The sequence below is a fragment of the Gopherus evgoodei genome, chromosome 2 (assembly GCF_007399415.2).
Source record: "Gopherus evgoodei ecotype Sinaloan lineage chromosome 2, rGopEvg1_v1.p, whole genome shotgun sequence".
Lineage (NCBI taxonomy): Eukaryota > Metazoa > Chordata > Testudines > Testudinidae > Gopherus > Gopherus evgoodei.
In genome coordinates, this window is record NC_044323.1 from 296,982,197 (window position 1) to 296,995,137 (window position 12,941).

General features: G+C 53.9%; 1 protein-coding gene across 5 annotated transcripts in view; it reads right to left on the reverse strand.

Annotated features, from left to right (window-relative positions):
* MROH1 (maestro heat like repeat family member 1) overlaps positions 1–12,941 on the reverse strand; it is a 120,760-nt gene that overhangs the window by 82,517 nt on the left and 25,302 nt on the right. For all 5 annotated transcript variants that reach the window (XM_030554045.1, XM_030554046.1, XM_030554044.1 and 2 more), the window contains exons 7-11: positions 10,385–10,536; positions 9,497–9,637; positions 8,268–8,360; positions 2,970–3,048; positions 918–1,031 (exon numbers count right to left, since the gene is read on the reverse strand). In XM_030554045.1, coding sequence (XP_030409905.1) covers positions 918–1,031; positions 2,970–3,048; positions 8,268–8,360; positions 9,497–9,637; positions 10,385–10,536 — 579 coding nt within the window. The remainder of the gene's footprint in view (positions 1–917; positions 1,032–2,969; positions 3,049–8,267; positions 8,361–9,496; positions 9,638–10,384; positions 10,537–12,941) is intronic.

A 12,941-nucleotide genomic window follows, 5' to 3' on the forward strand; every position in this document is an offset into this window, starting at 1 on the left:
CCCCCTTGGAAGGGTCACTGAGTGGGAAAGAAGCTAGTTTTCCCCCTAACAAGGAACTGGATACAAAGCCACGCTGCAACCTCCATTCAGGTTCTTCATACTGAGCAGAAGTGGACTCTCATTGTGCCAGCAGAAAGTCCAGGCAAACACTTGGCTAGTCTGGGTGGAGTTGCTGACAGTTACATGCCTGGGCTTTGGGAAGGGGCATGGATGAGGCCAGAGCAGACTTGCCATCCAGCACCAGAGTCCGCTCGGCCATAACTAAGCCAGGAGAACAGTCCCACGGGGTGGAAGCTGAGATCCCAGCTAGTTAACACAGCAATAAAGAGTTGAGTTGCCCTGAGGTATTTTGGCTTCTAAGAGAAAGGCTTTGTGTAGCCAATTATCCTAGGCCAGGTCTGCTCAGAGGAAGCATCTAGATTACTCGCAAGCTGTTCACCTGCCTGGGGGCTCCCAAGCCTAAGGACTCCTGGCTCCCTCCACCCCCACCCCCCCGAGGAAGAGAATGCTATTTCCTCAGTGCTGTCTGCCCACAATGGGCTGGGAGCAAGGAATAGAGCTTAAATCCCAAGCCATGTCCTGCAGGGTGGCCCCACGGTTCCATACTAAATATCATGATGTTGGCATAAGGGCTTGTCTGGGGCACAAGGCCGTGAAGGGTGTTTGTCTAAGAGACACATGCTACGAAGTTCTGGCCTGCGCTGTGCAGCCGGCCGGACTAGATCACATGGTCTCCTCTTGTCCCGAAGGAATCGGGGACTGCCTGCCAGAATGTCATCAGTCCTCTTAAATCCAGCCCCCAGTTCTAGCTATCCAAGCACATGGCCCAGCACCGAGCAGGAATCCCCACCTGGGCGCTGGCACCCTGCGTGGATACAACTGGGCTGCTGGAGGGAGCTGGTCCCTGTGTTACTTACGGGCACAGTTGATAATTTGCCTCATGATGATCAGCGTCCCCACACGTATCCTCTCGTTGTGGCTCTCCAGCTTTGGGAGTAGGAAGCCAAGCAAGCGATCAGGAAATGTACAGGCTGCAGAAGAACAAGGCCACCATTATGGACACTCTCAGCTCAGGAGCAGTCAGCAGGAAGGCCTCAGGCCGAATGTGGCTGGCAGTCACATTAGTCTGACAGGCCTGCAGCCCAGACACTACAGGGCCGAGGAGGCAGTGCTGCTTCTGGGCATCAGCCAAGGGTATTCTCCTCAATTTGGTGCACTGCATGCTGGGACAGGCCCCTCTGCTACTGAAGGCTGTGGCTTTGCAGTTTGCACTTCAAAAGCCATTCGAACACCCTCTATTCCTGCTATCTTGGCTCACGTGGCCAATACTCCAGTGGAAGCGGCCTGCTGATTTGTGCAATGCCTCTGCCGTATTTTCAGTATGTCTCCCCGACGGGTTATGCATCTTCGCGACCTTTGCTGAACATTCAGCAGAGCTGTCCACAAGTGGACACGCACGTCATCCTCTTTCCAAACCACCCAGAACCATGCAGGAGGAGGTCAGGTTACACCTTCCAACATTCAACACCTTGTATTTGTCAAGGACGCATTGGCTGGTTTCAGGCTCAGCCCCAGGGGAACCAGCTGAGGCAAGGTGCACAGGCGTAAGTCAAACATGTCATACGAGAAAAAGGAATCAGATCTACTCAAGCCCTCTCAGAACTAGTGTTGCCATTTTGCATAAAGATAGTTGAAAGTGCTGCTCAGCTGTAAGGCTTTCAAGCACAAGTGCTAACGATAGGGGGAAGTCATCTGACCGTGACTAGGCAGAAGTCTAGCAGGATCCTAATGAAACTACTGTTGCTTTAGTGGCAATTCCGCAAGCTTCCTTTCAAGTATGAATCATTCGAAAGAGAAGCTTGCCAGACCTGGGGGCTACAGGGCTCGGTCTGTACAGGAGGCAGGGCTACAGCAGTGCTAGAGATCACATCAGGGCTGTTTTATGCAGGACTCTAGTAGCCAGAGACAATTCAGCTAGCTCAGTCCTTCCACAGAGCCTTCAGCCAGAGGCGAGCAGACAACCTGTGCAGTATCCGTCAGCGTGGAGTTCTGCTCAGAGGCGCTCCCTGGAATCCTGCCACCTAGTCTGACTGCTGCCATCTGCTGCTTTAAGCAAAACTGCCAGGGTCCACACAAAGCCAGTCTGTCCCCGTTATCCCTTCCAGCGTACACGGCTAAGCTAGACGGCTAACTGGCATATGCTGCATTACTAGCCTCTGTCTGTGTGAAGAGGCAGCAGAGTCATCTGCCATAACTCTGCTAAATGGCCCTTAGGAACTTGAGCAGTGAAACCAGATGCCTTCAGAGAGCGATGAATTCACCAGAGGTTGGAATCCTCAGCATCCCTGAGACACGACACACAAGCAAACTTTCACACTCAAGCCAAGTCAGTCCAAGGTCAAGTTTTAAATGGCCAGATCTCAGCGAACACCTCAGCTAAGTGTGGAGCTCCAGAGAGCAAATGGTGCCCAGTAACCTGCCTGCTTTTGGCACGGTCTCCACACAGGACGTGAGCAATTGCTTTTACCAAGCCCGAAGCCAGGTGGGACAGTCATAACAAGAATCTGGTCATTCGTTCTGTCCCATTTCTCCACTCTCCTCCCAGAGCTGAAGTCTATCAAACCCTACTGGACACCCAGACAAGGTGAGAAACTGGTTTTCTGCCTCCCCCCCGAACACAGCCAGATCTCAGAACTGTGCACTCACCAGGTGGAGCTCAAGCCTTCCTGAACGTGCCAGGAGACTGGCTTGGAGGTGGTCAGGAAAGCCCCTTTCCCACAAATGCTGACCACGAGAGTTTGCTGTTGCTATGACAGGCACTTCCACAGGGAGGCAGAGAACTTCTGCAGATTCAAACCCCCCCACACACACACACACACCCACACAGAGCCATAGACAGGCAGGAGGTAAGTCACAGCGAGAGCCCATAGGGGACTCGGCCTTCACCCCTCAGCCCCCCCAGCCCTTACCAAGGACAGTGAAGCATCGAAGGACCTCATTGTGGTTTTTTAAACTCAGAGGGACGGAGGACTCCACCGGGGCACAAATCTGTGGGAGGGAAACAGTCAGTCAAATCAATGAGAGCTGGGCAGCACCTGGCATTCAGCCCCTATCCCAAAACCTTTCCACTTGAGTTCAACTCACAGGCACCAAGCCCACGCTCACAGCTGGACATGGCCAGTGGAAGAGCCCAGCAGTCCCGGAATCCATGCCACATGCTGCATGTGATGCTCCCAGAGCACGCTGAACATTTGATCATTGTGAAGTAGCGTGGAGAAGCTGCGTGCACCTGCTAGCACAGACATTGGCACTCTACAGTCATTCATTGCTAGCAGAGTGCATTGGTTCCACAGACACAGCTCACTGGACAAGCTGAGGGGCAAGGGGGTGCAGTGGCCTTGGCATATGGGGATCTGTTAAGCTTGTGGGTTTGGGTTTCTGGAGCTGCAAAGCATTTCCATTTCATGGGTAGTTTAACAAAATCAGAGCACAATCCATTTCCTTTGCAAGTCATTGCAGACTTCCTTCTTTTAAATACTAAAAATTGTTCTTTGCAGGCTGCTCCAATATGCAGTTTATCTGGGGACCGCTCCCCATCTGCTCCCTCTCCAGCTTGCAGACAGGACATTTCTTCCTGGCACACCGAAGCAAGCTGCTCACTGTCCACTTGTGCCAGAAAGATCCTGGCTGTTCAGGTCTTCTTGGCTGACACTACTGCATAACTATATTGGTTAAAATCAGAGACTCCACTTCTGATCCTGAGAACAAGCTCTTGTGAGAGGCCAGGCTCGGTCAGACCAATGGTCTATCTAGCCCAGTATCCGGTCTTCCAACACTGGCAGGTGCCAGGTGCCTCAGAGGGATTGAGCAGAACAGGGAATCATCAAGTGATCCATCCCTGTCACCCATTCCCAGCTTCTGGCAAAGAGAGGCTAGGGACACCATCCCTGCCCAGCCTGGCTAATAGCCACTGAGAGCTTGGGGCACAGGTCACTGACTGGAGAATTCTCTGCACCTTGAAATCTTTAAATCACGATTTGAGGACTGCAGTGGCTCGGACACAGGTTACGGATTTATTACAGGAGTGGGTGGGTGAGATTCTGTGGCCTGGGTTGTGCAGGTGGTTAGACTAGATGATCATAATGGCCCCTTCTGACCATAAAGTCTATGACAGAACTAGGTAAGTTCCTGGAGGACAGGTCCTTTTTTTAAACCCTGTTATAGTTTTGGCCTTCACAATATCCCCTGGTAACGACTTCCACAGGTTGACTGTGCACTGTGTGAAGAAATACTTCTGTTTTAAACCTGCTGCCTATTAATTTCATTGGGTGACCCCTAATTCTTGTGTTATGAGAAGGAGTAAACATTTCCTTATTCACATCCCCACTTAGCCCTCTCTTTTCCAGGCTGAAGAGTCCCAGTCTTTTTCCATCTCCCCCATATCATTTTTGTTGCCCTTCTCCATCCCTTTTCCAATTCCAATACATCGTTTCTGAGACGAGGCGACCACATCTGCACACAGCATTCAAGCTATGGGCGTACCATGGATTTATATAGACGCAACATGATATTTTCTGTTTTATTATCTGTCCCTTTATTAACGATGCCCAACACTGTTTGTTTTTTGGCTGCCGCTTCACAGTGAGTGGATGTTTCCAGAGAACTCTCCACAGTGACTCCAAGATCTTTCCTGAGTCACATCAGCTAATTTAGACCCCATCATTGTATATGTAGAGTTGTATATAGAGTACTATTTTGGTAGCATACAGTCTGCATAGGATTGGCATCCATTACCTTATCGTCTAACTTTGTTTTCTACCCGCTGTTCCTCTGCTACAGTCACGTGCCTGCTGTCTGACTAGCACACTGGTAAAACGGGTATTTTAGGTGCCTTAGCGCAGCTGGCGTTAGCTGCGGGGGTTTAGCATTTTAACAGTATTTGTTTGTCAGTGTGACGGGCTCATATCAAACTCCAGCTGGGAGCCTGGGCAAAGCATTGGTGGAGGCAGGGCATTGATGAGCACACGTCAATGCCTTGCGTACTGCCCATCCTCCAGCCATGGGGAGCCCAGGGCACCTGATCTTCCAGGCCTCAAAAGGAAAACAAATTAAGTATTAGCTTAAAAAGACATTAACGTGATTTAAAAGGGTGCTACCCCATAGACAGAGGCCATCTGATCAAGGGGATCAACTCCCTTCCCCACGTATGGTTTGGTGAATGAATTCAGCAGCCATAGGCTGGCCCAAACTAGCCCAGGCCAGGCTGAAGAGGAACAGGGAGTTGGGGGTTATCCCTCAGCTCCTGAAGATTCAGGCACCTATAGCCAGAAGCGAGCTGGGGAACAGGACATCCCAGGAGCGCCTAATCCTTAAAGTGTTGTACCACGAACAATCACAAGTCAGCCCCCAGACATCATGGAGGTGCCACGTGGGGAGGCTGAGTGCACCCCCTCCGACAACTAAACAGAAGCAGCTCTAGGGATTCACCGAAGTTTTGACCCAGTGACCAGACCTGGAGTTAGAGCAAGTCTGTGCAAGTGGCTGGATTCAAACCCAGAATCCCCGTTCTTTCCCACGTGATTCACCCTCCCTCACAAAGCTGAGCTGTACGTGCACTTTCCAGCGCTATGACAGCATTACCCCATTGGAGACCCGTGGCTCATGCCAATCCACTCAGCAGCACCAGAGTCATTTGCTCGAGCAGAAAAGTAATTCAAACAAAGGGTGTTCTGCACTCTGCACATGGTTATCCCCGCAGAGCCCCCTCCATTAGGGCAGCACAAACACGCCTCCAGCTGGTTCAGAAAGTCACCGGACTCAGACTCTCCAGAGCACCTGGCTCTGCTTCACAGCCATCGCTTGTCCTTCAGGAGTTCGGACGCACCTCCCATCACCCTCCTGGCTCATTTCAAGCCATTCTCTCCAGGCCACATCATTTAACTCTAGGGCCAAGTCTCCAGAGAGTGAAACAGGGTCTGTGCTTTTAGAAAGGACCACGACACATGGGGACAGCGTCAGACAGAACTCGGCCACCCTGCCCTTGGACTGGCAAAGTGCAGCCCAGGACCATTTACTTAGTGGCAACGTCCTGAGGGGCGTAGTCTAGGCGCTAGACACTGAAGTGGGCTGCATAGGAATGGAAGAGGGTTTAGTGCTTCCCTCCTTAAAGTTATAAACACCTGGTGCCATGAACAACCTCGGCATTAACAGAGTAGCTGCTCCTAGGGACAGGTCATCAGCACAGATCAGGGCCTGCTCCTAGCACCTGATTCAAGTGGTGGCTTGGCTGCATGCCAAGGCATGCACGTTCCATAGGCTATAACTCCACATGGGAGAGCTGGACACCTGTGATCTACTCCAGGTTACACAACCTGAGTGTGGCTGAAGCCGCCCAAGAGCACCATTTCCAGCTAAGGCAGGGGTGGGCAAACTTTTTGGCCCGAGGGCCACATCTGGGTGGGGAAATTGTATGCAGGGCCATGACTGTAGGGCTGGGGCAAGGGGTTGGGGTGCGGAAGGGAGTTCAGGGCAGGGGGTTGGGGTGCAGGAAGGGGCTCAAGGCAAGAGGGGTGCAGGAGGGGGCTCAAGGCAGGGGGTTGGGGTGTGGGAAGGGTTCGGGGTGTGGGCTCCGGCCCAGCACCACTTACCTCAAGTGGCACCAGGGTGGCAGCAGGGCTAAGGCAGGCTCCCTGCATGCCCCGGGGCTGCGCTGCTCCCGGAAGCAGCCAGCATTTCCAGCAGTGGCTCCTCGAGGTGCAGTGGGGCAGGCGGCTCTGCCGCATGCCATCCTCGCCTGCGGTTCCCCCCTCCCAGCCAATGGGAGCTGCGGGGGTGGTGCCTGCAGGCGAGAGCAGTGCAGGGAGCCCTCTGCCCCCACTACCCCAGGGACATGGTGCCAGCCGCTTCCAGGGAGCCTGCCTTAGCCCCACTGCACCATGGAGCTGGCAATCCCACAGGCTAGACTGAAAGCCCCGAGGGGCTGGATCCAGCCCACAGGCCATAGTTTGCCCTGTGCTAAGGGCTTGGAGGGGAGGGAGCATACTCAGGGACATTAAAAAGCTACAACAGGAATACGCTGATTCAGCAGCCTGCAATAGACAACTGGTTGCTGGTGGGGAAGCACTTGGACTCTTCAGTCAAGTCTACGACATCTGTCCAAGAGGTATGTAGTCTGGATATCCTAGGCAATGCAAACCTACCCCTAGGTGCATCTAACAAGGAACACTCCCAGCCAGTTACAGACTCCACCATGGGAAACCAGGGACCTCCCACCTTTCCAGCCTCAAAAGAACAATTAATGACTCCCCCACATACCAAGGTCTGGCACCTCACCCAGAAAGGTCCTAACACACCACACACAAAAGACGGAGCCAACAGTCCTGTCCTACCAGGATGAAAGTGAAACCTCAGTTCCTGTAGTTGCTACTGAGAAACCATGGACAACTGGTGCTTAACAGTTACAGGATTAATCTAGAGTTGGTGCCAGACCACCCCTGTAGGGCTCCCACATGAATAAGATGCTCCAGGATACGCCGATCTTGCTCCCGGGATTGTTAGCAGTACTTGGTGTAGCTCACGCCTAGTCTTCAGCCTTTCAAGGGTTTGTCTTTTCTCCACGTGTTTGTGGATTCTGCCTTTACTGCTTCACTGAGAGTGGGGTGTGACCCTTGTTCAGGACAGCTGGGGCAGGAGAGCAAACAGCTTCTGATCCTGCTGGCAAAGGGACTGGCTTCTCCTCTCCCCTGTCAGGGTAAGGGCCATCAGGGAAGGAGGCAGGAGCAGCTCAGGGCAGCTAGGAGGCACCAAGCCAACTCTCTCTCTAGCAGAGAAACATGCTCTATGTTCCTCTGCAGCTCACCCTGAACTGTACTGGGAGCAGCAGCTGTTCCTTCCAAATACCTCTCGCCCCTTCTGGAATGTGCACAGCCTGGCCGGCTTGGCCCCTGCCCTCAAACAGAAATATGGTCTCTGTTTAAATGGAGACATTTCTCATGCCTCATTCCAAATTGGAGCCTGAGGGCTTTCTAGACTGGGAAGTTCCTTCTGCAAGATGGGGCAGTGTTTAGGGTAAGAGGCCCCTAATGCACCCAGTTCTCAGCTTGATGCAGGGGGCTGCAGCACTCGGATGTGAACTCCAGCCCCAGGTTCTGGATCCCATGTGCCATTTCCTGAGATACCTTTCAGGAAGTTCTAATGAACGTCTGGGCTCACCAGCACCCAGCTCCAGAATAGGTCTCCCAGCCCTGCTGACCCATCTCGATCCTTACCTGGGGATGCAGGGTGCTTAGAAGGGCATCAAGCTGCGTGTCCAGAGTGCGGCTGCCAAAGTTGACAGAAGCCTCAAGAATCTGGCACAAGCTCTGCTCAGAAAGAGACATTGGAATGCCGCAATTAGCACGAGGAAAAGGAACCGCCGCCCCGCTGGAAATGAAAGAGTAACGACTTGGTGATCAGGAAGCAGAGAGACTCTATGACCGGGATCTGAACCCAGGAGACCCTATCCCAGTGCGCACTGAGCTAAGGGGATGGGGCTGTAGTAGAAAAACAAGTGCAATCATCATCCAGCTGCTGTGGGTAAAGCACCAAGGAGGTTTCTGGAACTCATCCATCTTCCCCCATTCTCCCGCTGCAGCCAGCCAGAGAGCAGCACCTCCGCATACTGACTGCTGCAGCCAGCCATGTACGTTGGCAGACTACCAACCCGGTCATTGCTTCTCTGCTAACAGCACTCTGTCTTGGAGGGGCTCGACTGGACATCCTCCCCTTACAGGCAGCAGGAGCCAAGAACGAGCAGAGCAAGAGGAGTCCAGGACAGAAGGAAATACAGTGGTCCCAGCACCAGAGCAGGACATGGGGCAGAGGGAGTGGTAGAGAGGTCATCACCTGCCAGGCCGTCTGGAGTGGACTCCCAATCCACCAGAGAGGTTGCTATACTCTGGGTCAGTAGCAATAAGTTTGCCCCTCCCTGACAAAGAGGCACATGGTAGCAGCAGCCGGGCCCTGGCCAATGGCAGGTTCAGCCTTTGTGAAAGAGGTATCAGAACCTGCCGATACCACACTGACCAGCCTCAGTGGTGCCAACCCTAGCGTGATTCCAGCCAAGCCAGAGGGTTCACAAGGCAGGATTTGTAACCGTGCCCCACCACATGGGTCTGGGCATGTGACCCGGCCTGTGGTACAAAAGGAGCCTTCGAACTGCTCCTTTGCTGCCAAAGCCTGGAGCTCAGTTTGATGTGCTGGGCAGACTAGAAGGGCCTAGCAGGAAAGGAAGCAACAGGACTGTGGGTCCCCGAGGGGCACCCAGCTTGTACTGAGCGTGTGCACGGCCACGGGGAGACGATCTTACAGGCAGTATGTTCTCCTGTCCCACCCCCACCCCCTGGGAGCACCTTGGTCAATGATCTAAGGAACACACATGCATGGATGACAGGTAGCTGCGGGGACACACAAGAGGGTGCCCCTCAGTCCCACGGGAGCAGCGTGCTGAGCCATTTACCTTGGTCACATAAAAGGCCTCCACGTGCTTCTTGTAGAGAGCAAGAATTCCCGGCACCAGTCTCGGTAGCTGCTCCTCGAGTTTTTCGCTGGGCATCAGGTGACTCATGGGCCCAAGAGCCTTCACAACAGCAAATCTCAGCTGCAGGGACAGAAACAACCTGCAAGAGTCAGACCTCTCAGCTAGCCTGAACCCTGGAGTCAGGGTCGTGCTGCTAGGCTGGCTCCAACACTGTCCCCACCGCAGCACGACTGTCAGAGGGGTTGGTTTGTGCTCCTCTGGTGCCGGGAGACGGTCCCAGACTAGCCACCACACGGACCGAGCCTGCTCCGAGGACCCAGTGAAAGGCGCAGCGGCAGTGTACGTTTGCCCACACGGCTCCACCAACCCAAGGGCAAGAGGAGCTGGGTCTCACCATGCAGTCAAAGGAACCACTGGTATCAGGTGCTGAGGGAGCGGGTGGATGGTGTAGCCAGGCCACCTTCCGTCACGCCCACATCCAGCTAGATGGAGCATGCCCAGTTTCTTCCCAGATAGGATTTGCATGTTGCCTCCTCTCCCTTAGGCTCAGCTGACACCCTGATGCTAGCAAGGGGTGCATACAAGACTCTCCCACTCCAAGCTGCATAACTCAGGGATAGAGTGACAACTACAGCTGTTCCAGGGGGCAAACACTGGCATGGCGTTAGAGAGCAAGACAAGCGCTCCTTCAGCCAGCGGACCAGAGTCTTTAGGGTGGGATGGTGGAGAAAGGCAGACTACAGACCCCTGCATGGGCAGTGGCAGGCCCAGTCTGACAGTGGAGATTTAGCAGGAAGGGAGAAACCCACTGCCAGGCAACTGCTCAGGGCCGTAGCCACATTAAGCTACCAAACGGCACAGCCGCACCTTGGCCTCCCGGCTCTGCAGCCAGACGTTGAAGAGCACATCGTAGGCGTTGAAGATCTCATTGGAGAAGGTGTCTTTCCTTACAGTGGGGTCAGGTGCTTTATCCAAGTTCGCCAGGTATTCCTGGATGCTCTCACTGAAATGCTGCAGAGCTACAAGACACAGATTTACTCATTTAGATCTCTCTCACACACACTGTTAAAGTTAACGGCAGGCTTTCGACTGAGGGCTGAGATGCTGCTGTTTGAGCAACATCCAGCATCCTGGTGCATGAGCAATTCCCCTTTAACACTTTATTAGCAGAAACACCAGCACTGAAGGTGTAGCCTGTAGGAGAGGTCTGTCACAAGTCGACAGGGCTGCTCCTGTGCTTTAAGGCCTGTATTAAGACCTTTAGTCCCCATTTTGGTGCAATGGCTCCTGATAACTACCACTTAGAGTCTGAAGTGGGGCCGATGTCTCAACTTAGTCCATTTGGAAAGCAAAGAGGAGACCTGATGTTCGGGCTCTGTGCAGAACCCAACCCAGAGTGGATCCTCCTCATCTTTTGTATCAGTCTTTGACTGATCAGTAGGTCTGACCAGTAGGTGTCTGGTAACATTTCCTACACAAATACACAAGGGGTGGGCAGAGAAGAAAGGAGAGCATGCACACAAGGCAGGTGGCAGAAGCATACCCTGGTCTAGGATGGGAAAGAGAACAGGGGAAAGACAGAAAGGAAGAGGGGGGCTGTTTTTAAACATTAAATTAACCACTCTAGCTAGACTGACTGGCTACTACAGTAGCCGTGGCCCACAACCTCCTCCTTCCTTTTAAGATGCAGTGGCCAGGCCAGCACAGGTTCTCACCCAGCTGATTCGTTTACTCCCGGGGTTCTCAAACTGGGGGTTGGGACCCCTCAGGGGGTTGCGAGGTTATTGCGGGGGCGCCGGGGGTTGTGAGTTGTCAGCCTCCACCCCACATCTCACTTCACCTCCAGCATTTATAATGGTGTAAAATATATTTTTTTAAAGTATTTTTAATATATTGGGCGGGGAGGGGGTGTGACGAACTTGGAATGTTCTTAATGTTTTCTCTGAATACTGTGTTGGTGCCTCAGTGTCCGATGGCAGTTCTTACGTATCTGGCAGAGCAAAGGGCCAGGGCACCTAAATGCCTGACACTCTGTCTCCTAGCAACTGATGGCCTGGGCCCCTCCTCTGCAAAGGTGCCAGCTGAAGGTGTTGGAGACAAAGAGATCAGGTGACCTCCTGGTCCGGGGAAGGGGCTGAGCAGAGAGGAGGGGCTGGGGGGGGGGGGGCTGTTAGTCTGGAACTGGCTGGAGACAAGCAGTGAAGTGCAGATGTGGGGGTCTGGCTCACTGCCCCCCAGAATGGACCCGGCCGAGGGGTTCGGTTCTCTGTACCTACAAGCTCTGTTTTAGACCCTGTTCCTGTCATCAAATAAACCTCTGTTTTACTGGCCGGCTAAGAGTCACGTCTGACTGCAAAGTGGGAGTGCAGGACCCTGTGGCTTCCCCAGGACCCCGCTGGGGCAGGCTCGCTGTGGGAAGCGCACGGAGGGGTAGAGGATGCTGAATGCTCCAAGGAGAGACCCAGGAGGTGAAGACGTGTGAGCTTCTTGCCCTGAACAAGTCTGCTCCAAGGGAGAGGAGGCTCCCCAGAGTCCTGCCTGGCTTGGTGGGGAGCAGTTCCAGAGCATCGCCCGGGGACTCCGTGACAACTGGTGGCAGAGGTGGGATGCACTGCACCCCGTGAATGGCGCTGCTTGCAGTAAGTGACTGGGGAGCAGTAAAACAAAGGAGGGATAATGAGGACCAGGCGCGCTGAAGGCTCAGAGAGGGAAGGTTTCAGGGGGCAGTTAACCTCTGGGAGTGTGTGACCAGCGAGAAGGACTGTTGGAGTAACGGGGTCCCCCTGAGGACTGCAGCGAGCAGTCTCAGGGGCGGAGGAGTCTGCAGCTCGACCCTGGCAAAGAGATGGTGACCACGAGAAGGGCTGGCACACCAGGGGTTCTTCCTGGAAACCCTGGGGGAGCCAAGAGCACACAGGCCTGTGAGTCCAGAGCCACTTGGGAACGGTGAAGTGATGGCCTATCACCATCTCCTTAAGAAGGACATTGTGATCCTGTGCACAAAGAGAGGGTTACGCATGGGTAAATTCACCAAGGCACAGTTAATCGTGCAGTTGAAGGAGAAGCACCGCTCTGAGGAGCAGATTCCTGGCCCAGATGGGGCTACAAGAGGATCTGGGAGCAGCTGGAGCATCAGCCAGGCATCCCCGAGAGTCTGGTCCCCAATCAGATGAGGGTCTTCACGATTGGGTTCCCCATCAGGAGACTGGAGACAGATGGGATGGGAGCAGAGCCCGAGAGAGCGAGAGGACCGTGAGAGAGAGCAAGAGCCCGAGGAAAAGCTGCAGGAGAAGCAGCAGCAGCATGGACAGGTGATGGTGGAGCAGAGAGACACAGGGGGCTGCCCAGGGGTCAGTGGGGAAACACGCCTGTGGGGACGAGACCCTGGGACAGAGAGAACTGTGGTGGTGCAGCCCCAGATGCT